This window comes from Phaenicophaeus curvirostris, unplaced genomic scaffold (assembly GCF_032191515.1).
Source record: "Phaenicophaeus curvirostris isolate KB17595 unplaced genomic scaffold, BPBGC_Pcur_1.0 scaffold_55, whole genome shotgun sequence".
Taxonomy (NCBI): Eukaryota; Metazoa; Chordata; class Aves; order Cuculiformes; family Cuculidae; genus Phaenicophaeus; species Phaenicophaeus curvirostris.
Window position 1 is genome coordinate 1,219,949 of NW_027206677.1, and position 24,467 is coordinate 1,244,415.

Below are 24,467 nucleotides of genomic sequence, written 5' to 3' on the forward strand. Positions count from 1 at the left end.
TTAAGAAATTTTGGGGTGAAATTGAGGGATTTTGAGGGGAAATTGAGGGATTTTGGGTGTGAAAGTTGAAAGTTTGGGGTAAAAACTGGATTTAAAGGATTAATGAAGGGATTTTGAGGGGAAATTGAGGGATTTGGGGGGCGCTGGGTCGGGTTCGGGGTGAAAAGGGGGAATTTTAGGGAGTTTGGACCACATTTTGGGGCCAAACCAGATGATCTGGGGGTCAAAAGTGGGTTTGGGGGTTAAAGAGAGGGATTTGGGGGTAAAACGGAGGGATTTTGGGTTAAAACTAAGGGATTTTGGGGTTAAACTGAGGATTTGGGGATTTGAGGGCAATTTGAGGTGAAACTGGGGGGATTTGGGGGCACTGGGTCAGATTTTGGGGTGAAAAGTGGGGATTCGTGGGTCGATTTGGGGGTAAAAGTAGGAGATTTGGGGTAAAATGTGAATTTTAAGTTAAATAAAGGCATTTTGGGGTAAAACTGGGGGATTTTGGGGTCCAGGGAGGATTTTTGAGGTGAAAATTGGTGTTTCTGGAGCTCCTTTTGGGGTCAAAATGAGCTTTTTTGCTCTCTTGGTGGGAGGTCCTCCAGGACTCTATGGTCTCCATGGAGGCCACCATAGGCAAGTCCTCCAGGACTCTATGGTCTCCATGGAGGCCACTCTAGTAGGCCATTCCCCTCCCCCACAGCTCTATGGTTCCTCCACCTGACCCCTCTTCCCACCTCTCCCCGATTCCACGCGACGCTCTAGGCCTCCCCTCCCATCTCTATGGCCGCCGAGCCGCTCTGGAGCCTCTTTACCCCCTTCTCTATGGTCCCAACTCCCCTTTGAGTCCATCCAGAAGCCAAAGCCACCGCTCCAAGTGCTTTATTGGGATGGGGGGAGGGGGGGGACACTCAGGGGGGGTCAAGGGTCACTTGATGTGGACACCAAGCAAGTCGGGGTCCTCCAAGATGGTTTTGACCCAACTAGAAGGACCATGGATGGTCAAGGGTCACCATAGGGGTCAGAGAACACAAAGAGGGAAGGAACCAAGGTCCTTCAAGAGGGTTTTGACCCAATTTAGAAGACCCAGGGGTGGTTGAGGAGCACCAGGGGTGGTCAAGGATCATCGTAGGGGTCAGAAAACACAAGAAGGGAAGGAACCAAGGTCCTCCAAGAGGGTTTTGACCCAACTAGAAGACCCAGGGGTGGTCAAGGAGCACCCTAAGGGTCACCTGGTGTGGACACCAAGCAAGTCGGGGTCCTCCAAGATGGTTTTGACCCAGCTTAGAAGACCCAGGGGTGGTTGAGGAGCACCAGGGGTGGTCAAGGATCATCGTAGGGGTCAGAAAACACAAGAAGGGAAGGAACCAAGGTCCTCCAAGAGGGTTTTGACCCAACTAGAAGACCCAGAGATGGTCAAGGAGCACCTTAAGGGTCACCTGGCGCGGACACCAAGCAAGTTAGGGTCCTCCAAGATGGTTTTGACCCATCTAGAAGACCCAGGGGTGGTTGAGGAGCACCAGGGGTGGTCAAGGATCATCGTAGGGTTCAGAAAACACAAGAAGGGAAGGAACCAAGGTCCTCCAAGAGGGTTTTGACCCAACTAGAAGACCCAGGGGTGGTCAAGGAGCACCTTAAGGGTCACCTGGCGTGGACACCAAGCAAGTTGGGGTCCTCCAAGATGGTTTTGACCCAACTTAGAAGACCCAGGGGTGGTCAAGGAGCACCCTAAGGTTCTCCTGACATGGACACAGAGAGAACCAGGGTCCTCCAAGATGGTTTTGACCCAACTTAGAAGACCCAGGGGTGGTTGAGGAGCACCAGGGGTGGTCAAGGATCATCGTAGGGGTCAGAAAACACAAGAAAGGAAAGAACCAAGGTCCTTCAAGAGGGTTTTGACCCAACTAGAAGACCCAGGGGTGGTCAAGGAGCACCCTAAGGGTCACCTGGCGCGGACACCAAGCAAGTTGGGGTCCTCCAAGATGGTTTTGACCCATCTAGAAGACCCAGGGGTGGTTGAGGAGCACCAGGGGTGGTCAAGGGTCATCATAGGGGTCAGAAAACACGAAGAGGGAAGGAACCAAGGTCCTCCAAGATGGTTTTGACCCAACTAGAAGACCCAGGGGTGGTCAAGGAGCACCCTAAGGTTCTCCTGACATGGACACAGAGAGAACCAGGGTCCTCCAAGATGGTTTTGACCCAACTTAGAAGACCCAGGGGTGGTTGAGGAGCACCAGGGGTGGTCAAGGATCATCGTAGGGGTCAGAAAACACAAGAAGGGAAGGAACCAAGGTCCTTCAAGAGGGTTTTGACCCAACTAGAAGACCCAGGGGTGGTCAAGGGTCACCATAGGCGTCAGAGAACACAAAGAGGGAAGGGACCAAGGTCCTTCAAGATGGTTTCGACCCAACTAGAAGACCCAGGGGTGGTCAAGGAGCACCCTAAGGGTCACCTGGTGTGGACACCAAGCAAGTTTTGGTCCTTCAAGATGGTTTTGACCCATCTAGAAGACCCAGAGATGGTCAAGGAGCACCTTAAGGGTCACCTGGCGTGGACACCAAGCAAGTTGGGGTCCTCCAAGATGGTTTTGACCCATCTAGAAGACCCAGGGGTGGTCAAGGAGCACCTTAAGGGTCACCTGGCGTGGACACCAAGCAAGTTGGGGTCCTCCAAGAGAGTTTTGATCCAACTAGAAGGACCACGGATGGTCAAGGGTCACCACAGGGGTCAGAGAACACAAAGAGGGAAGGAACCAAGGTCCTTCAAGATGGTCTCGACCCAACTAGAAGACCCAGGGGTGGTCAAGGAGCACCCTAAGGTTCTCCTGACATGGACACAGAGAGAACCAGGGTCCTCCAAGATGGTTTTGACCCAACTTAGAAGACCCAGGGGTGGTTGAGGAGCACCAGGGGTGGTCAAGGATCATCGTAGGGGTCAGAAAACACAAGAAGGGAAGGAACCAAGGTCCTTCAAGATGGTTTTGACCCAACTAGAAGACCCAGGGGTGGTCAAGGAGCACCCTAAGGGTCACCTGGCGTGGACACCAAGCAAGTTGGGGTTCTCCAAGATGGTTTTGATCCAACTTGAAGGACCACGGATGGTCAAGGGTCACCATAGGGGTCAGAGAACACAAAGAGGGAAGGAACCAAGGTCCTTCAAGATGGTTTTGACCCAACTAGAAGACCCAGGGGTGGTCAAGGAGCACCCTAAGGGTCACCTGGCGTGGACACCAAGCAAGTTAGGGTCCTCCAAGATGGTTTTGACCCATCTAGAAGACCCAGGGGTGGTTGAGGAGCACCAGGGGTGGTCAAGGATCATCGTAGGGGTCAGAAAACACAAGAAGGGAAGGAACCAAGGTCCTCCAAGATGGTTTTGATCCAACTAGAAGGACCACGGATGGTCAAGGGTCACCACAGGGGTCAGAGAACACAAAGAGGGAAGGAACCAAGGTCCTCCAAGATGGTTTCGACCCATCTAGAAGACCCAGGGGAGGTGGAGGAGGGTCCGGGAGGCCCCGGGGTGGTCCAGGAGGCCCCCCGGTGGGGCGGTGGCCCGCGGAGGTTCAGCTGATGTAGACGCGGTGGAAGTCGTGGGCGCCGAAGGCCGCGTTGCACTTGGGGCACTTGCGCTGGCGGGTGTCGTAGCGGCTCTTGACGCACTCGAAGCAGAAGACGTGGAAGCACTTGGTGAGGACGGCGTCCTTCTTGCGGGCGTTGCAGCACGGGCAGGTCAGACGGGCCTGGACGGGGACACCTCGGCCGTCAGGGCCACCTCGGGGACCTCCAGGGCCACCCCGGGGACCTCCAGGGCCACCCCAGGGACCTCCAGGGCCACCCGTGGTCTTCAAAACCCACCTGGAGGTTCCTCAACTCAAGGTTCTCCAACCCGTCTTGATGTTCTGCAACCCCATTTTGATCTTCTCCAACCCACCTCGAGGTTCTCCGACCCACCTCGAGGTTCTCCAACCCACCTCGAGGTTCTCCGACTCAACCTATGGGTCCTCCAGCCCCCTATCCAGGTTCTCCAGCCCCCTATCCAGGTTCTCCAACCCCATATCCAGGTTCTCCAACCCCCTATCCAGGTTCTCCAAGCCTTTATCCAGGTTCTCCAACCCCCTATCCAGGTTCTCCAGCCCCAAATCAAGGTCCTCCAACCCTACCCAAGCTCCTCCAGGTCCTCCAGCCCCACACGAGGTCCTCCAACTCCACTTATGGGTCCTCCAGACCCATCTCCAGGTCCTCCAGTCCCATCTCCAGGTCCTCTAGATTCATCGATGGGTCCTCCAACCCCATCTCCAGGTCCTCCAGCCCCATGCAAGGTCCTCCAGCTCCACCTATGAGTCCTCCAAGCCCATCTCCAGGTTCTCCAGCCCCATCTTGAGGTCCTCCAACCCATCTCGAGGTACTTCAACTCCACCTATGGGTCCTCCAGCCCCATCTCTGGGTCCTCCAACCCCATCTCCAGGTCCTCCAATCCCATATCAAGGTCCTCCAGCCCCATCTCAAGGTCCTCCAACCCTACCCAAGCTCCTCTAGCCTCATCTATGGGTCCTCCTACCCCATCTCGAGGTCCTCCAACCCCACACAAGGTCCTCCAACCCCACCTAAGCTCCTCCAGCCCCATCTATGGTTCCTCCAACCCCATCTCAAGGTCCTCTAGCCCCATCTCCAAGTCTTCCAGCTGCACCCAAGCTCCTCCAACCCCATCTCAAGGTCCTCCAGCCCCATCTATGGGTCCTCCAGCCCCCTGCAAGGTCCTCCAATTCCACCTATGGGTCCTCCAACCCCAAACCAAGGTCCTCCAGCCCCATCTCCGGGACCTCCAGCCCCATCTATAGGTCCTCCAACCCCATCTATGGGTCCTCCAACTCCGCCTATGGGTCCTCCAACCCCATCTCAAGGTCCTCCAGCCTCATCCCCAGGTCCTCCAGCCCCAAACCCAGGTCCTCCAACCCTACCCAAGCTCCTCGAGCCTCATCTATGGGTCCTCCAGCCCCATCCCCAGGTCCTCCAACCCCACCTCAAGGTCCTCCAACCCCAAATCAAGGTTCTCCAACCCTAGCTATGGGTCTTCCAGTCCCATCTCAAGGTCCTCCAGCCCCATCTCCAGGTCCTCCAGCCCATCTATAGGTCCTCCAACCCCATCTTGAGATCCTCCAGCCCCATCTCCAGGTCCTCCAGCCCATCTCGAGGTCCTCCAGCCCCATCTCAAGGTCCTCCAGCCCCATCTATAGGTCCTCCAACCCCAAACCAAGGTCCTCCAGCCTATCTCGAGGTCCTCCAGCCCCATCTCCAGGTCCTCCAGCCCATCTCGAGGTCCTCCAGCCCCATCTATAGGTCCTCCAACCCCAAACCAAGGTCCTCCAGCCCCATCTCAAGGTCCTCCAACCCCAAACCAAGGTCCTCCAGCCCCATCTATAGGTCCTCCAACCCCAAACCAAGGTCCTCCAGCCCCACCTCTGGGTCCTCCAGCCCCACGTCGAGGTCCTCACCCGATACTCCTTGATCTCCTCCTGCAGGATCTGGTCGGCGTCGGCGTAAACCTCCACCTTGCGCTGCTTCTCCAGCTTCCGACGCAGCCGCGACAGCTCCTCCTGCACGGAACACGCCCTATAGGGACCTACAGGGACCCTATAGGGACCCACAGACCCCTGTATTGCCCCCCAGATCCTCCACAGGGACCCACAGACCCCATATAGAGCCATGTAGACCCTCTATAGGGACCCACAGACCTCCCTTGGGACCCATAGACCCCATATAGAACCATGTAGATCTCCTATAGGGACCCACAGAACCCCCTAGGGACCCGCAGACCCCATATAGAGCCATTCAGACCCCATATAGGGACCCACAGAACCCCCTAGGGACCCGCAGACCCCATATAGAGCCATGTGGACCCCCTATAGGGCCCCACAGACCTCCCTAGGGACCCGCAGACCCCATATAGAACCATGTGGACCCCCTATAGGGCCCCACAGACCCTCCTAGGGACCCGCAGACCCCATATAGAACCATGTGGGCCCCCTATAGGGATCCACAGACCCACCCTAGGGACCCACAGACCCCATACAGAGCCATGTAGACCCCCTATAGAGACCCATAGACCCCATATAGAGCCATGTAGATCCCCTATAGGGATCCACAGACCTCCCTAGGGACCCATAGATCCCATATGGAGCCATTCAGACCCCATATAGGGACCCACAGATCCCTCTAGGGACCCACAGACCCCATATAGAGCCATGTAGACCCTCTATAGGGACCCACAGACCTCCCTTGGGACCCATAGACCCCATATAGAGCCATGTAGATCCCCTATAGGGACCCACAGACCTCCCTAGGGACCCATAGACCCCATATAGAGCCATTCAGACACCCTATAGGCACCCACAGACCCCCCTAGGGACCCATAGACCCCATATAGAACCATGTAGACCCCCTATAGGGCCCCACAGACCCCCCTAGGGACCCACAGACCCCATACAGAACCATGTGGACCCCCTATAGGGACCCACAGACCTCCCTAGGGATGAGCAAACCCCATATAGAACCATGTGGACCCCCTATAGGGTCCCACAGAACCCCCTAGGGACCCACAGACCCCATATAGAACCATGTGGACCCCCTATAGGGACGCACAGACCCCCCTAGGGACCCACAGACCCCATATAGAACCATGTGGACCCTCTATAGGGACCCACAGACGCCCCTAGAGACCCATAGATCCCATATAGAGCCATTCAGACCCCCTATAGGCACCCACAGACCCCCCCTAGGGACCCGCAGACCCCATACAGAACCATGTGGGCCCCCTATAGGGACCTATAGATCCCACCCAGATGCCCTACAGAGCACAGAGTGACCCTATAAGCCCCATGGAGTCCCTATAGACCCCATAGAACCCCTAGCAGGACCCACAGACCCCATATAGGGCCACGTGGAACCCCAAAAGAGCCCCACAGATCTCCTATAGAGATCCATAAATCCCATAAAGAACCACGTGAACCCCCTATAGAGCCCCAAAGACCCCTATAGGGACCCACAGACCCCCACCCAGATACCCTATAGACGGCATCGGGTCACGTAGACCCATATAGGGCTATGTAGACCCCCTACAGAGCCATGTAGACCCCATATAGAGCCCCATAGACCCCATATAGAACCGTGTAGACCCCCTATAGGGCCCCATAGATCCTCTATAGGACCCAGAAACTCCCTACAGAGACCTACAGGGACTCATAGACCCCCTATAGAGACCCATAGACCCCATATAGAGCCCCACAGACCCCCTATACAGCCATATAGGCCCCATATTATGACCTATAAATCCCATATAGAGCCACGTAGACTCCTTATAGAGACCTATAGACCCCATGTAGAGCCCCACAGACCCCATGTAGGGCCACACAGACCCCATAAAGAGCCCCATAGACCCCATATAGAGTCCCATAGACCCCATACAGGACCCCATAGACCCCATATAGAGTCCCATAGACCCCATATAGGACCCCATAGACCCCATATAGAGCCCCATAGACCCCATATAGGGCCACACAGACCCCATACAGAGTCACATGGACCCCATATAGGACCACACAGACCCCATAAAGAGCCCCATAGACCCCACACAGGACCCCATAAACCCCCTATAGAGCCCCATAGACCCCTATAGAACCCCATAGACCCCATATAGGACCCCACAGACCCCATATAGATTCCCATAGACCCCATATAAGACCCCATAGACCCCATATAGAGTCCCACAGACCCCATATAGAGCCCCATGAACCCCCCATAGAGCCCTGTAGACCCCATATAGAGTCCCATAGACCCCATATAGGACCCCACAGACCACATACAAAGCCCCATAGACCCCATATAAGACCCCATATAAGACCCCATAGACCCCACATAGGGCCCCATAAACCCCCTATAGAGCTCCGTAGACCCCTATAGAGCCCCATAGACGCCATATAAGACCCCACAGACCCCACATAAAGCCCCATAGAACCCAAATATGACCCCATAAACCTCCTATAGAGCCCCATAGACCACATATAGAGTTCCAAAGGCCCCATATAGAGCCCCATAGACGCCATATAGGACCCCATAAACCTCCTGTAGAGCCCCGTAGACCCCCTATAGAGCCCCGTAGACCCCATAGAGCCCCGTAGACCCCACATAAGACCCCACATAGAGCCCCACAGACCCCACATAGGGCCCCATAGACCCCATATAGAGCCCTATAGACCCCACATAGGGCCCCATAAACCCCCTGTAGAGCTCCGTAGACCCCTATAGAGCCGCATAGACCCCATATAGGACCCCAAAGGCCCCATATAGTGTCCCACAGACCCCATACAGGGCCACACAGATGCCATACAGAGTCCCATAGACCCCATATAGGGCCACACAGACCCCATAAAGAGCCCCATAGACCCCACATAGGACCCCATAAACCCAATATAGAGCCCCGTAGACCCCTATAGAAACCCATAGACCCCATATAAGACTCCACAGACCCCATATACAGTCCCATAGACCCCATATAAGACCCCATAGACCCCATATAAAGCCCCATAGACCCCATATAAGGCCCCACAGACCCCAAATAGGACCCCATAAACCCCCTATACAGCCCCATATACCACATATAGAGTCCCATAGGCCCTATATAGAGCCCCATAGACCCCATATAAGACCCCATAGACCGCATATAAAGCCCCATAGACCCCATATAAAACCCCATAAACCCCATATAGGACCCCATAGACCCCATATAAAACCCCATAAACCCCATATAGAACCCCATAGACCCCCTATAGAGCCCCGTAGACCCCTATAGAGCCCCATAGACCCCACATAGGACCCCATAGACCCCATATAAAGCCCCATAGGCCCCACATAGGACCCCATGAACCCCCTACAGAGCCCCATAAAGCCCCTATAGAGCCCCATAGACCCCATATAGGACCTCACAGGCCCCATATAGAGCCACACAGACCCCACGTAGGACCCCATAAACCCCCTATAGAGCCCCATAGACCCATACAGAGCCCCATAGACCCCATATAGGACCCCATAAACCCCTTATAGAACCCTGTAGACCCCTATAGAACCCCATAGACCCCATATAAGACCCTATAGACCCCCTATAGAGCCCCGTAGACCCCTATAGAGCCCCATAGACCCCACATAGGACCCCATAGACCCCATATAAAGCCCCATAGGCCCCACATAGGACCCCATGAACCCCCTACAGAGCCCCATAAAGCCCCTACAGAGCCCCATAGACCCCATATAGGACCTCACAGGCCCCATATAGAGCCCCACAGACCCCACATAGGACCCCATAAACCCCACATAGAGCCCCATAGACCCCATATAGGACCCCATAAACCCCCTATAGAGCCCCATAAACCACATATAGAGCCCCGTAGACCCCATATAGAGCCCCATAGACCCCATATAAGACCCCATAAACCCCCTATAGAGTCCCATAGACCCCTATAGAGCCCCATAGACCCCATATAAGACCCCATAAACCCCCTATAGAGCCCTGTAGACCCCATAGAACCCCATAGACCCCATATAGAGTCCCATAAACCCCATATAGAGCCACACAGACCCCATATAGAGCCCCATAGGCCCCATATAGGACCCCATAAACCCCCTATAGAGCCCCATAGACTACATACAGAGTCCCATAGGCCCCATATAGAGCCCCGTAGACCCCATATAGAGCCCCACAGACCCCACATAGGACCACTTAAACCCCCTATAGAGCCCCATAGACCCCATACAGGACCCCATAAACCCCCTATAGAGCCCCATAGACCCCACATAGGACCCCATAAACCCCATATAGAGCCCCATAGGCCCCATATAAAGCCCCATAGACCCCATATAAGACCCCATAGACCCCATATAAAGCCCCATAGACCCCATATAAGGCCCCACAGACCCCATATAGGACCCCATAAACCCCCTATAGAGCCCCATAGACCACATATAGAGTCCCATAGGCCCTATATAGAGCCCCATAGACCCCATATAAGACCCCATAGACCCCATATATAGCCCCATAGACCCCATATAAAACCCCATAAACCCCCTACAGAGCCTCTTAGACCCATATAGAGCCTCACAGACCCCATATAGGACCCCATAAACCCCACATAGAGCCCCGTAGACCCCTATAGAACCCCATAGACCCCATGTAAGACCCCACAGACCCCCTATAGAACCCCATAGACCCCATATGAGACTCCATAGACCCCATATACAGTCCCACAGACCCCATATAAGACCCCATAGACCCCATATAAAGCCCCATAGACCCCATATAAGGCCCCACAGACCCCATATAGGACCCCATAAACCCCCTATAGAGCCCCATAGACCACATATAGAGTCTCATAGGCCCTATATAGAGCCCCATAGACCCCATATAAGACCCCATAGAGCCCATATAAAGCCCCATAGACCCCATATAAAACCTCATAAACCCCCTATAGAGCCCCATAGACCCATATAGAGCCTCATAGACCCCATATAGAACCCCATAAACCCCACATAGAGCCCCGTAGACCCCTATAGAACCCCATAGACCCCATATAAGGCCCCATAGACCCCACATAGAACCCCATAGACCCCATATAAGACCCCATAGACCCCATATAAGGCCCCACAGACCCCATATAAGACCCTATAGACCCCATATAGAGCCCCATAGACCCCATATAAGACCCCATAAATCCCCTATAGGACCCCATAAACCCCCTATAGAGCCCCATAGACCCCACATAGGACCCCATAAACCCCCTATAGAGCCCCATAGACCCACATAGAGACTCATAGACCCCATATAGGATCCCATAAACCCCACATAGAGCCCCGTAGACCCCTATAGAACCCCATAGACCCCATATAAGACCCTATAGACCCCATATACAGTCCCATAGACCCCATATAAGACCCCACAGGCCCCATATAAAGCCCCATAGACCCCATATAAGGCCCCATAGACCCCATATAGGACCACATAAAACCCCTATAGAGCCCCATAGACCACATATAGAGTCCCATAGACCCCATATAGAGCCCCATAGACCCCACATAGGACCCCATAAACCCCCTATAGAGCCCCATAGACCCCATACAGGACCCCATAAACCCCCTATAGAGCCCCATAGACCCCACATAGGACCCCATAAACCCCATATAGAGCCCCATAGACCCCATATAAAGCCCCATAGACCCCATATAAGACCCCATAGACCCCATATAAAGCCCCATAGACCCCATATAAGGCCCCACAGACCCCATATAGGACCCCATAAACCCCCTATAGAGCCCCATAGACCCCATACAGGACCCCATAAACCCCCTATAGAGCCCCATAGACCCCACATAGGACCCCATAAACCCCATATAGAGCCCCACAGACCCCATATAAAGCCCCATAGACCCCATATAAGGCCCCATAAACCCCACATAGGACCCCACAGATCCACTATAGAACCCCGTAGACCCCATATAGAGCCCCATAGACCCCATAGAGCCCCATAGACCCCATATAAGACCCCATAGACCCCATATAGAGTCCCATAGACCCCATATAAGGCCCCACAGACCCCATATAGGACCCCATAAACCCCATATAAGGCCCCATAGACCCCACATAGAACCCCATAGACCCCATATAAGACTCCATAGACCCCATATAAAGCCCCATAGACCCCATATAAGACCCTATAGACCCCATATAGAGCCCCATAGACCCCACATAGGACGCCATAAACCCCCTATAGTGCTCCGTAGACCTCATATAGAGCCCCATAGACCCCATATAAGACCCCATAGACCCCATATAGAGTCCCATAGACCCCATATAAGACCCCATAGACCCCATATAAAGCCCCATAGACCCCATATAAGGCCCCACAGACCCCACATAGGACCCCATAAACCCCCTATAGAGCCCCATAGACCCCACATAGGACCCCATAAACCCCCTATAGAGCCCCGTAGACCCCATACAGAGTCCCATAGGCCCCATATAGAGCCCCATAGACCCCACATAGGACCCCATAAACCCCCTATAGAGCCCCATAGACCCCACATAGGACCCCATAGACCCCATATAAGGCCCCATAAACCCCACATAGGACCCCACAGATCCACTATAGAACCCCGTAGACCCCATATAGAGCCCCATAGACCCCATAGAGCCCCATAGACCCCATATAAGACCCCATAGACCCCATATAGAGTCCCATAGACCCCATATAAGGCCCCACAGACCCCATATAGGACCCCATAGACCCCATATAAGACCCTATAGACCCCATATAGAGCCCCATAGACCCCACATAGGACGCCATAAACCCCCTATAGTGCTCCGTAGACCCCATATAGAGCCCCATAGACCCCATATAAGACCCCATAGACCCCATATAGAGTCCGACAGACCCCATATAAGACCCCACAGACCCCATATAAAGCCCCATAGACCCCATATAAGGCCCCACAGACCCCACATAGGACCCCATAAACCCCCTATAGAGCCCCATAGACCCCACATAGGACCCCATAAACCCCCTATAGAGCCCCGTAGACCCCATACAGAGTCCCATAGGCCCCATATAGAGCCCCATAGACCCCACATAGGACCCCATAAACCCCCTATAGAGCCCCATAGACCCCATATAGGACCCCATAGACCCCATATAAGGCCCCATAAACCCCACATAGGACCCCACAGATCCACTATAGAACCCCGTAGACCCCATATAGAGCCCCATAGACCCCATAGAGCCCCATAGACCCCATATAAGACCCCATAGACCCCATATAAAGCTCCATAGACCCCATATAAGGCCCCACAGACCCCACATAGGACCCCATAAACCCCCTATAGAGCCCCATAGACCCCATATAAGACCCCATAAATCCCCTACAGGACCCCGTAACCCCCCTACGGATGCTATAGGCGCCCCCACCTGTGCGCGCTTGAGGCTGAGGGCCTCCTTGTCCTTGGCGGCTCGGTTCTCGGCGGCCACGGCCTGGAGCTCCCGCAGGCGCCCGGCCACGTGCTCCCCCTGCGCCCGCAGGTCCTCGGCCAGCTGGGCCGCCTCCACCGCCTGCGCCCCAAAACCCCCCCGGGGGACCCCGAAAGTGAGAGCGGGACCCCCCGAAACCAGCGGGGGGGACCCCAAAAACGTGCAGAAGGACCCCAAAAGCAGCCGGGGAGCCCCAAAAAGCACCTAGAGGGCCCCAAATAGAACCCCGAAGGACCCCAAAAGCAGCCAGGGGGCCCCAAAAATGAGACAGGGGACCCCCCCGAAACCATCGGGGCACCCCAAAATCACCCAGAGCCACCCCAAAAGCAGCCGGGGAGCCCCAAAAAGCACCTAGAGGGCCCCGAAGGTCACCCCGAAGGAGCCCAAAAGTGAGCTCTGAGCCCCAAAAGTGAGGTGGGAGCCCCAAAACCCCCCCAGGGGACCCCGAAAGTGAGAGCGGGACCCCCCGAAACCAGCCGGGGGGGACCCCAAAAACGTGCAGAAGGACCCCAAAAGCAGCCGGGGAGCCCCAAAAAGCACCTAGAGGGCCCCAAAGGTCACCCCGAAGGAGCCCAAAAGTGAGCTCTGAGCCCCAAAACTGAGCTTGAGACCCCAAAAATCATCTAGAGACACCCCAAAAGCAGCCAGGGAACCCCAAAAGTGAGCTGGGGGACCCCAAAAATTACCTAGAGAGACCCCAAAATCATCCAGGGAGCCCCAAAAATCAGCCAGGGAGCCCCAAAATCACATGGGGAGCCCCAAAAATCAGCCAGGGAGCCCCAAAAGTGAGACAGGGGACCCCAAAATCAGCCAGGAAGCCCCAAAAGTGAGACAGGGGACCCCAAAATCATCCGGGGAGCCCCAAAAGTGACACGGGGGGTCCCCAAAAGCAGCCAGGGAGCCCCAAAAATCACACTGGGAGCCCCCAAATCATCTGGGGAGCCCCAAAAAGTACCTAGAGGGCCCCAACTAGAACCCCAAAGGACCCCAAAAGCAGCCAGGGGGCCCCAAAAAGCACACTGGGAGCCCCCAAATCATCTGGGGAGCCCCAAAAAGTACCTAGAGGGCCCCAACTAGAACCCCAAAGGACCCCAAAAGCAGCCAGGGGGCCCCAAAAAGCACCTAGAGAGCCCCAAAGGTCACCCCGAAGGAGCCCAAAAGTGAGCTCTGAGCCCCAAAAGGGAGGTGGGAGCCCCAAAACCCCCCCCGGGGACCCCGAAAGTGAGAGCGGGACCCCCAGAAACCAGCCAGGGGGACTCCAAAAACATGCAGAAGGACCCCAAAAGCAGCCGGGGAGCCCCAAAAAGCACCTAGAGGGCCCCGAAGGTCACCCCGAAGGAGCCCAAAAGTGAGCTCTGAGCCCCAAAAGGGAGGTGGGAGCCCCAAAACCCCCCCCGGGGACCCCGAAAGTGAGAGCGGGACCCCCCGAAACCCGCCGGGGGGACCCCAGAATCGTGCAGAAGGACCCCAAAAGCAGCCGGGGAGCCCCAAAAAGCACCTAGAGGGCCCCAAAGGTCACCCCGAAGGAGCCCAAAGGCAGCCAGGGAGCCCCAAAAGTGACATGGGGGGTCCCCAAAATCAGCCAGGGAGCCCCAAAAGTGAGACAGGGCACCCCAAAAGTGAGCTGGGGGACCCCAAAAATTACCTAGAGAGACCCCAGAATCATACAGGGAGCCCCAAAAATCAGTCAGGGAGCCCCCAAAGTGAGACAGGGGACCCCAAAATCATCCAGGGAGCCCCCAAAGTGACATGGGGGGTCCCCAAAAGCAGCCAGGGAGCCCCAAAAGTGAGCTGGGAGCCCCCAAAATCATCCAGGGAGCCCCAAAAATCACACTGGGAGCCCCCAGATCATCTGGGGAGCCCCAAAAAGCACCTAGAGGGCCCCAAATAGAACCCCAAAGGACCCCAAAAGTAGCCAGGGAGCCCCAAAAGTCAGCTGGGAGACCCCAAAATCATCCAGGGAGCCCGAAAAAGCACCTAGAGGGCCCCAAAGGTCACCCCGAAGGAGCCCAAAAGTGAGCTCTGAGCCCCAAAAGTGAGGTGGGAGCCCCAAAACCCCCCCCGGGGACCCCAAAAGTGAGAGCGGGACCCCCCGAAACCCGCCGGGGGGACCCCAGAATCACCCAGAGCCACCCCAAAAGCAGCCGGGGAGCCCCAAAAAGCACCTAGAGGGCCCCGAAGGTCACCCCGAAGGAGCCCAAAAGTGAGCTCTGAGCCCCAAAAGGGAGGTGGGAGCCCCAAAAATCACCTAGAGAGACCCCAAAAGCAGCCAGGGAACCCCAAAAGTGAGCTGGGGGACCCCAAAAATTACCTAGAGAGACCCCAAAATCATCCAGGGAGCCCCAAAAATCACTGGGGGAGCCCCAAAATCACATGGGGAGCCCCAAAAAGCAGCCAGGGAGCCCCAAAAGTGAGACAGGGGACCCCAAAATCAGCCAGGAAGCCCCAAAAGTGAGACAGGGGACCCCAAAATCATCCGGGGAGCCCCAAAAGTGACACGGGGGGTCCCCAAAATCAGCCAGGGAGCCCCAAAAGTGAGACAGGGGACCCCAGAATCATCCAGGGAGCCCCCAAACTGACACGGGGGGTCCCCAAAACGAGCCAGGGAGCCCCAAAAGTGAGACAGGGGACCCCAAAATCATCCAGGGAGCCCCAAAAGTGACACGGGAGACCCCAAAATCAGCCGGGGAGCCCCAAAAATCAGCCAGGGAGCCCCAAAATCACATGGGGAGCCCCAAAAATCAGCCAGGGAGCCCCAAAAGTGAGACAAGGGACCCCAAAATCATCCAGGGAGCCCCAAAAGTGACACGGGGGGGTCCCCAAAATCATCCGGGGAGCCCAAAAACCACCTAGAGGGCCCCAAATAGAACCCCGAAGGACCCCAAAGGCAGCCAGGGAGCCCCAAAAGTGAGCTTGAGACCCCAAAAATCACCTAGAGAGACCCCAAAACCACCCAGAATGACCCAGAAGTGAGCTGGGAGCCCCAAAAATCAGCCAGGGAGCCCCAAAAGTGAGACAGGGGACCCCCCGAAACCATCGGACCCCAAAATCACACGGAGCCACCCCGAAAGCAGCCGGGGCGACCCCAAAATCACCCAGAGCCACCCCCGAATCAGCTGGGGAGCCCCCGAAATCACCAAAACGTGGGGTCCCCCAAAAAGTTGGGGTCCCCCCTCAAAATTGGCCCCCCCCCCAAATCCCTGAGCCCCCCCGAAACCCCCAAGCCCCCCCAAACTTGGGGTCCCCCCTCAAGAAATCGGGGTACTCCCTAAATCTCGGGTCCCCTCGACCGCCAGATCCCCCCAAACCTTGAGTTTCACCCCAAAACTTGAGTTTCACCCCAAAAATTGGGGTTTCACCACAAAAAATTGGGGTCCCACCTCAAAACTTGGGGTCCCCCCTAAACTTTGGGTCTTCTCGATCTCCAAGTCCCCCCAACCCATGAGTTGCCCCCCAAAACTTGGGATCCCATCCCAAAAACTTGGGGTCCCACCACAAAAACTTGGGTTCCCACCATAAAAACTTGAGTTCCCTCCATAAAAACTTGGGGTCCCACCACAAAAACTTGGGTTCCCACCATAAAAACTTGGGGTCCCACCACAAAAACTTGAGTTCCCACCACAAAACTTGGGGTCCCAACACAAAAACTTGGGTTCCCACCACAAAAACTTGGGGTCCCACCTCAAAACTTGGGTTCCCACCACAAAAACTTGGGTTCCCACCACAAAACTTGGGGTCCCACCATAAATACTTGGGGTCCCACCATAAAAACTTGAGTTCCCACCATAAATACTTGGGGTCCCACCATAAAAACTTGAGTTCCCACCACAAAAACTTGGGGTCCCACCACAAAAACTTGGGTTCCCACCACAAAACTTGGGGTCCCACCATAAAAACTTGGGTTCCCACCACAAAAACTTGGGGTCCCTCCATAAAAACTTGGGGTCCCACCATAAAAACTTGGGTTCCCACCTTAAAAACCTGGGGTCCCACCACAAAAACTTGGGGTCCCACCCCAAAAACTTGGGGTCCCACCACATAAACTTGGGTTCCCACCACAAAACTTGGGGTCCCACCATAAAAACTTGGGGTCCCACCATAAAATCTTGAGTTCCTACCACAAAAACTTGGGGTCCCACCATAAAAACTTGAGTTCCCACCACAAAAACTTGGGGTCCCACCTCAAAACTTGGGGTCCCCCCTAAGCTTTGGGTCTTCTCGATCTCCAAGTCCCCCCAACCCTTGAGTTGCCCCCCAAAACTTGGGGTCCCATCCCAAAAAATTGGGGTCCCACCACAAAAACTTGAGTTCCCACCACAAAACTTGGGGTCCCAACACAAAATCTTGGGGTCCCACCTCAAAACTTGGGGTCCCACCACAAAAACTTGAGTTCCCACCATAAAAACATGAGTTCCCACCACAAAAACTTGGGGTCCCACCACAAAACTTGGGTTCCCACCATAAAAACTTGGGTTCCCACCACAAAAACTTGGGTTCCCACCCCAAAACCTTGGATTTTTGCCCCAAACCATGGGCGTCTCCTGCAAAGTTGGGGTCCCCCCTCTCTAAATCGGGGTCCCCCCCTCAGAGTTGGGGTCCCCACCTTCCTCTTGTTGAGCTCGAGGGCCTGGGAGCGCAGCGCCAGCTCCTTCTCGACGGCCGCCAGGCTGCTCTGCAGCCCCCGCTCCTTCTCCTCCAGCTTCTGCACCACCTGCAGCTGCGCGTCCACCTGCGGCACCGGCACGTCAACCCGGGGACCCCCCCGACCCCCCAAAAACACCTGGAACCCACCTGGACCTCCTCCTGGAGCCCCTCGAACACCTCGATCCCACCTAGATCTTCTCCTGGAGCCCCTCAAACCCCTGGATCCCACCTGGATCTTCTCCTGGAGCCCCTCAAACACCTGGATCCCACCTAGATCTTCTCCTGGAGCTCCTCAAACACCTGGATCCCACCTGGATCTTCTCCTGGAGCCCCTCAAACACCTGGATCCCACCTGGATCTTCTCCTGGAGCCCCTCAAACACCTGGATCCCACCTAGATCTTCTCCTGGAGCTCCTCAAACACCTGGATCCCACCTAGATCTTCTCCTGGAGCCCCTCAAACACCTGGAGCTCCATGAGAAAACCCTTCTCCACCACCTCAACTTTCTCCTGGAGGTCTCTAAACACCTGGGTCCCACCTAGATCTTCTCCTGGAGCTCCTCAGATACCTGGATCCCACCTAGATCTCCATGAGAACAACCTTCTCCATCCCCTCAACCTCCTCCTGGAGCCCCTCAAACACCTGGATCCCACCTCGATCTTCTCCTGGACCTCCCTGAACACCTGGATCCCACCTGGATCTCCATGAGAAGAACCTTCTCCACCACCTCAACCTCCTCCTGGACATCCCCAAACACCTGGATCCCACCTAGATCTTCTCCTGGACCTTCTCAAACACCTGGATCCCACCTAGATCTCCACGAGAGGCACGTTGTCCACCACCTCAACCTTCTCCTGGACCACCTGGACCACCCTGAACACCTGGATCCCACCTGGATCTCCATGAGAAGCACCTTCTCCACCACCTCAACCTTCTCCTGCAGCTCCTGAACCTCTCTGAACACCTGGACCTCCATGAGAAAACCCTTCTCCACCACTTCAACCTTCTCCTGGAGGTCTCTAAACACCTGGGTCCCACCTAGATCTTCTCCCGGAGCCCCTCAAACACCTGGATCCCACCTGGACCTCCACGAGAAGCACCTTCTCCCCCACCTCAACCTTCTCCTGGAGCCCCTCAAACACCTGGATCCCACGTAGATCTTCTCCTGGACCTCCCTGAACACCTGGATCCCACCTAGATCTTCTCCTGGAGCCCCTCAAACACCTGGATCTCCATGAGAAGAACCTTCTCCACCACCTCAACCTTCTCCTGGAGGTCTCTAAACACCTGGATCCCACCTAGATCTTCTCCTGGACCTCCCTGAACACCTGCATCCCACCTAGATCTCCACGAGAAGCACCTTCTCCACCACCTCAGCCTTCTCCTGGACGTCTCTAAACCCCTGGATCCCACCTAGATCTTCTCCTGGAGCTCCTCAAACACCTGGATCCCACCTAGATGTTCTCCTGGCCCTCCCCGAAGCCCTGGACCTCCCCGAGAAGGACCTTCTCCCCCCGTCCCCGCGTCCCACCTGGGCCTTGAGGGCCAGGACCTGCTCGGCCAGCTCGTCCTTCTCCTCGCGCAGGAGCTTGTGGATCTGGTTGGCCTTGATCCTCTCGGACATGAGCTTGAAGTTGGCGTCGTCCTTCTCGCGCAGCTGCTGGAGGAGCCGCAGGTTCTGCTCCTGCATGTCCTCGAACGCCTGCCCCGTCACGTCCATCTCCGACAGCAGCGCCTCCTCCTCCTCCACAGGGACCAACGCGTCACCCGAGGCCACCAGGAGCTCCTCCAGGGCCACCAGGAGCTCCTCGAGGCCACCAGGAGCTCCTCCAAGGCCACTAGGAGCTCCTCGAGGCCACCAGGAGCTCCTCCAAGGCCACTAGGAGCTCCTCGAGGCCACCAGGAGCTCCTCCAAGGCCACTAGGAGCACCTCGAGGCCACCAGGAGCTCCTTGAGGCCACCAGGAGCTCCTCCAAGGCAACTAGGAGCTTCTCCAAGGCCACTAGGAGCACCTCGAGGCCACCAGGAGCTCCTCCAAGGCTACCAGCAGCTCCTCCAAGATGACCGGGAGCTCCTTGAAGCCACGCCCCCTCCATTCACCCTTATGGGCCTCAAAGCCATGGCCCCTCCATTCACACCTATGGCCTCGAAGCCACGCCCCCTGCATTCAATCCTATGGGGCTCCAAGCCACGCCCCCTCCATTCACTCCTATGGGCCTCCAAGCCACGCCCCCTCCATTCACTCCTATGGGCCTCCAAGCCACGCCCCCTCCATTCACTCCTATGGGGCTCAAAGCCACGCCCCCTCCTATTACTCTCTATGGGAGCTGAAGCCACGCCCCCTCCCTTTAATCTCTATGGGGCTCCAAGCCACGCCCCCTCCATTCACTCCTATGGACTCGAAGCCACGCCCCCTCCATTCACTCCTATGGGAGCTGAAGCCACGCCCCCTCCATTCACTCCTATGGACTCGAAGCCACGCCCCCTCCATTCAATCCTATGGGAGCTGAAGCCACGCCCCTCCACTCACTCCTATGGGTGCTGAAGCCACGCCCCCTCCATTCACTCCTATGGGCCTCCAAGCCACGCCCCCTCCATTCAATCCAATGGGGCTCCAAGCCACGCCCCCCATTACTCTCTATGGGAGCTGAAGCCACGCCCCCTCCCTTTAATCTCTATGGCGTTGAAGCCACGCCCCCTCCATTCAATCCTATGGGCCTCCAAGCCACGCCCCCTCCATTCACTCCTATGGACTCAAAGCCACGCCCCCTCCATTCACTCCTATGGGCTTGAAGCCACGCCCCCTCCATTCACCCCTATGGGCCTCCAAGCCACGCCCCCTCCATTCAATCCTATGGGGCTCAAAGCCACGCCCCCTCCTATTACTCTCTATGGGAGCTGAAGCCACGCCCCCTCCCTCAAACCACGCCCCCTCCATTCACTCCTATGGGCCTCAAAGCCACGCCCCCTCCTATTACTCTCTATGGGAGCTGAAGCCACGCCCCCTCCCTCAAGCCACGCCCCCTCCATTCACTCCTATGGCCTCGAAGCCACGCCCCCTCTCCAAGCCACGCCCCCTCCCTTCACCCCTATGGGCCGAGCCCCTCACCCCTCTCCCCCTACCCCCTCCCTCCTCCCGCTCTGCTCCTCCAGCCCCCTCCCCCTCCCCTTAGGCCCCTCCCCTCCCCTTTAAGCCCCTCCCCTCCCCTTTAAGCCCCTCCCCCTCCCCTTTAAGCCCCTCCCCCTCCCTTTAGGCCCCGCCCACCTGCTTGGTGGCCGCCAGCTTGCGCTGCAGGTGCTCGATCTGCTCCTCGCTGAGCCGCAGGCGCCGCAGCGCCTCCTCGTCCGCCAGCTTCTTGCTCTCGCGCCGCTCGCGCTCCTCCAGCTCCCGCGCCCGCGCCCGCAGCTCCTCCGCCTGGGGGGGGGGGGGGGACACGCGCCTCGTTAGCCCGCGCTCGTTAGCCGCTTGTTAGCCGGCTCCGCGGGCGCTTAGCGTGTCAGAATGCGCCTTAGCGTGTCTTAGCGTGTCCTTAGCGTGTCCCTAGCATGCAAGAGTGGCCCTTAGTGGGTCTTAGCGTGTCCTTAGCATGTCCCTAGCATGCAAGAGTGGCCTTAGCGTGTCTTAGCGTGTCCTTAGCGTGTCCCTAGCATGCAAGAGGGGCCCTTAGCGTGTCCTAGCGTGTCCTTAGCGTGTCCCTAGCATGCAAGAGTGGCCTTAGCGTGTCTTAGCGTGTCCTTAGCGTGTCCCTAGCGTGAAAGAGTGGCCGTTAGCGTGTCCTTAGCGTGTCCCTAGCATGCAAGACTGGCCCTTAGCGTGTCTTAGCGTGTCCTTAGCGTGTCCCTAGCATGCAAGAGGGCCCTTAGCGTGTCTTAGCGTGTCCCTAGCATGCAAGAGGGGCCTTAGCGTGTCTTAGCGTGTCCTTAGCGTGTCCCTAGCATGCAAGAGTGGCCCTTAGCGTGTCTTAGCGTGTCCTTAGCGTGTCCCTAGCATGCAAGAGTGGCCTTAGCGTGTCTTACCGTGTCCCTAGCGTGTCCCTAGCATGCAAGAGGGGCCTTAGCGTGTCTTAGCATGTCCTTAGCGTGTCCCAAGCCTGCAAGAGGGGCCTTAGCGTGTCTTAGCGTGTCCTTAGCGTGTCCCTAGCATGCAAGAGGGGCCCTTAGCGTGTCTTAGCGTGTCCTTAGCGTGTCCCTAGCATGCAAGAGGGGCCCTTAGCGTGTCTTAGCGTGTCCTTAGCGTGTCCCTAGCATGCAAGAGGGGCCCTTAGCGTGTCTTAGCGTGTCCTTAGCGTGTCCCTAGCATGCAAGAGTGGCCCTTAGCGTGTCTTAGCGTGTCCTTAGCGTGTCCCTAGCATGCAAGAGGGGCCTTAGCGTGTCTTAGCATGTCCTTAGCGTGTCCCTAGCGTGCAAGAGAGCCCTTAGCGTGTCGTAGCGTGTCTTTAGCGTGTCCCTAGCGTGCAAGAGGGGCCCTTAGCGTGTCTTAGCGTGTCCTTAGCGTGTCCCTAGCATGCAAGAGGGCCCTTAGCGTGTCTTAGCGTGTCCTTAGCGTGTCCCTAGCGTTCAAGAGTGGCCCTTAGCATGTCCCTAGCGTGTCCCTAGCATGCAAGAGTGGCCTTAGCGGGTCTCAGCGTGTCCTTAGCGTGTCCCTAGCATGCAAGAGGGCCCTTAGCGTGTCTTAGCGCGTCCTTAGCGTGTCCCTAGCATGCAAGAGTGGCCCTTAGTGTGCCTTAGCGTGTCCTTAGCGTGTCCCTAGCATGCAAGAGTGGCCCTTAGCGTGTCTTAGCGTGTCCTTAGCGTGTCCCTAGCATGCAAGAGGGGCCCTTAGCGTGTCTTAGCGTGTCCTTAGCGTGTCCCTAGCATCCAAGAGGGGCCTTAGCGTGTCTTAGCGTGTCCTTAGCGTGTCCCTAGCATGCAAGAGGGACCTTAGCGTGTCCTAGTGTGTCCTTAGCGTGTCCCTAGCCTGCAAGAGGGGCCTTAGCGTGTCTTAGCGTGTCCTTAGCGTGTCCCTAGCATGCAAGCGGGGCCTTAGCGTGTCCTTAGCGTGTCCCTAGCATGCAAGAGGGGCCTTAGCGTGTCTTAGCGTGTCCTTAGCGTGTCCCTAGCATGCAAGAGGGGCCCTTACCGTGTCTTATCGTGTTCTTAGCGTGTCCCTAGCATGCAAGAGGGGCCTTAGCGTGTCTTAGCATGTCCTTAGCGTGTCCCAAGCCTGCAAGAGGGGCCTTAGCGTGTCTTAGCGTGTCCTTAGCGTGTCCCTAGCATGCAAGAGGGGCCCTTAGCGTGTCTTAGCGTGTCCTTAGCGTGTCCCTAGCATGCAAGAGTGGCCCTTAGCGTGTCTTAGCGTGTCCTTAGCGTGTCCCTAGCAGGCAAGAGGGGCCTTAGCGTGTCTTAGCATGTCCTTAGCGTGTCCCTAGCGTGCAAGAGAGCCCTTAGCGTGTCGTAGCGTGTCTTTAGCGTGTCCCTAGCGTGCAAGAGGGGCCCTTAGCGTGTCTTAGCGTGTCCTTAGCGTGTCCCTAGCATGCAAGAGGGCCCTTAGCGTGTCTTAGCGTGTCCTTAGCGTGTCCCTAGCATGCAAGAGGGCCCTTAGCGTGTCTTAGCGTGTCCTTAGCGTGTCCCTAGCAGGCAAGAGTGGCCCTAAGCGTGTCTTACCGTGTCCTTAGCGTGTCCCTAGCAGGCAAGAGGGGGCTTAGCGTGTCTTAGCGTGTCCTTAGCGTGTCCCTAGCATGCAAGAGGGGCCCTTAGCGTGTCTTAGCGTGTCCTTAGCGTGTCCCTAGCAGGCAAGACTGGCCCTTAGCGTGTCTTAGCGTGTCCCTAGCATGCAAGAGGGCCCTTAGCGTGTCTTAGCGTGTCCTTAGCGTGTCCCTAGCATGCAAGAACGCGCCTTCGCGTGCCCTTCGCGTGTTCTTAGTGTGTTCTTAGCGTGTGGGACCCACCTCGGCCTTGCTCTTCCTCTCGGCCGCCATCAGCTGCACCTTGTCCCGCTGCTCCTTGGGGGCCGATTTGTACATGTCCAGCAGCAGCTTCATCTCCTTCTGGCTCTCCTGAGCCTTCCTGGGGGGCTCACACGCGTCTGCCTCTCGCCTCCGGGCTCTGGACCCCCCCAAGACACCCCCTGGACCCCCCAAAACCCCCCCAAACCCCCTCAAAATCCCCCCAAACCCCCTCAAAATCCCCCCAAATGCCCCTAAACCCCCCTCAAAATCCCCCCAAACCCCCTCAAAATCCCCCCAAATCCCCATAAATCCCCCTCAAAATCCCCCTAAATCCCCCTAAACCCCCTCAAAATTGCCCCTTGACCCCCCCAAATCCCCATAAACCCCCACAAATAGCCCCCCCAAACCTCAAGACCCCCCCGAGACGCTCTCAGCCCCCCCCAATCCCCCTAAAACCCCCAAAATAACCCCCCAAAACCCTAATAACCCCCCCAAACCCCCTTAAACCGGCCCCAAAGCCACCAATTAGCCCCCCCAAACTCCTCAGGACCCCCCCGAGACCCTCTAAGCCCCCCAAAATCACCCCCAAACAGCCCCCCCAGACCCTAATAACCCCCAAACAGTCCCCAAATCCCCCCCCCCACCCTCAGGACCCCCCCAAGATGCTCTCAGCCCCCCCAAAACCCCCCTAAATCCCCCTAAACCCCCTCAAAATCGCCCCTTGACCCCCCCAAATCCCCATAAACCCCCACAAATAGCCCCCCCCAAACCTCAAGACCCCCCCGAGACGCTCTCAGCCCCCCAAAAACCCCCCTCAATCCCTCTCAACCCCCTCAAAATCCCCA

At 56.6% G+C, this 24,467-nt stretch overlaps 1 protein-coding gene across 1 annotated transcript in view; it reads right to left on the reverse strand.

Annotated features, from left to right (window-relative positions):
• Positions 1 to 854: 854 nt before the first annotated feature.
• The window catches only part of RNF40 (ring finger protein 40), a 61,966-nt gene continuing 38,353 nt past the window's right edge, over positions 855 to 24,467 (reverse strand). The window contains exons 14-20 of the mRNA XM_069881639.1: positions 23,623 to 23,740; positions 20,961 to 21,110; positions 19,227 to 19,439; positions 17,655 to 17,780; positions 12,992 to 13,132; positions 5,480 to 5,581; positions 855 to 3,727 (exon numbers count right to left, since the gene is read on the reverse strand). Coding sequence (XP_069737740.1) covers positions 3,551 to 3,727; positions 5,480 to 5,581; positions 12,992 to 13,132; positions 17,655 to 17,780; positions 19,227 to 19,439; positions 20,961 to 21,110; positions 23,623 to 23,740 — 1,027 coding nt within the window. The 3' untranslated portion in view covers positions 855 to 3,550. The remainder of the gene's footprint in view (positions 3,728 to 5,479; positions 5,582 to 12,991; positions 13,133 to 17,654; positions 17,781 to 19,226; positions 19,440 to 20,960; positions 21,111 to 23,622; positions 23,741 to 24,467) is intronic.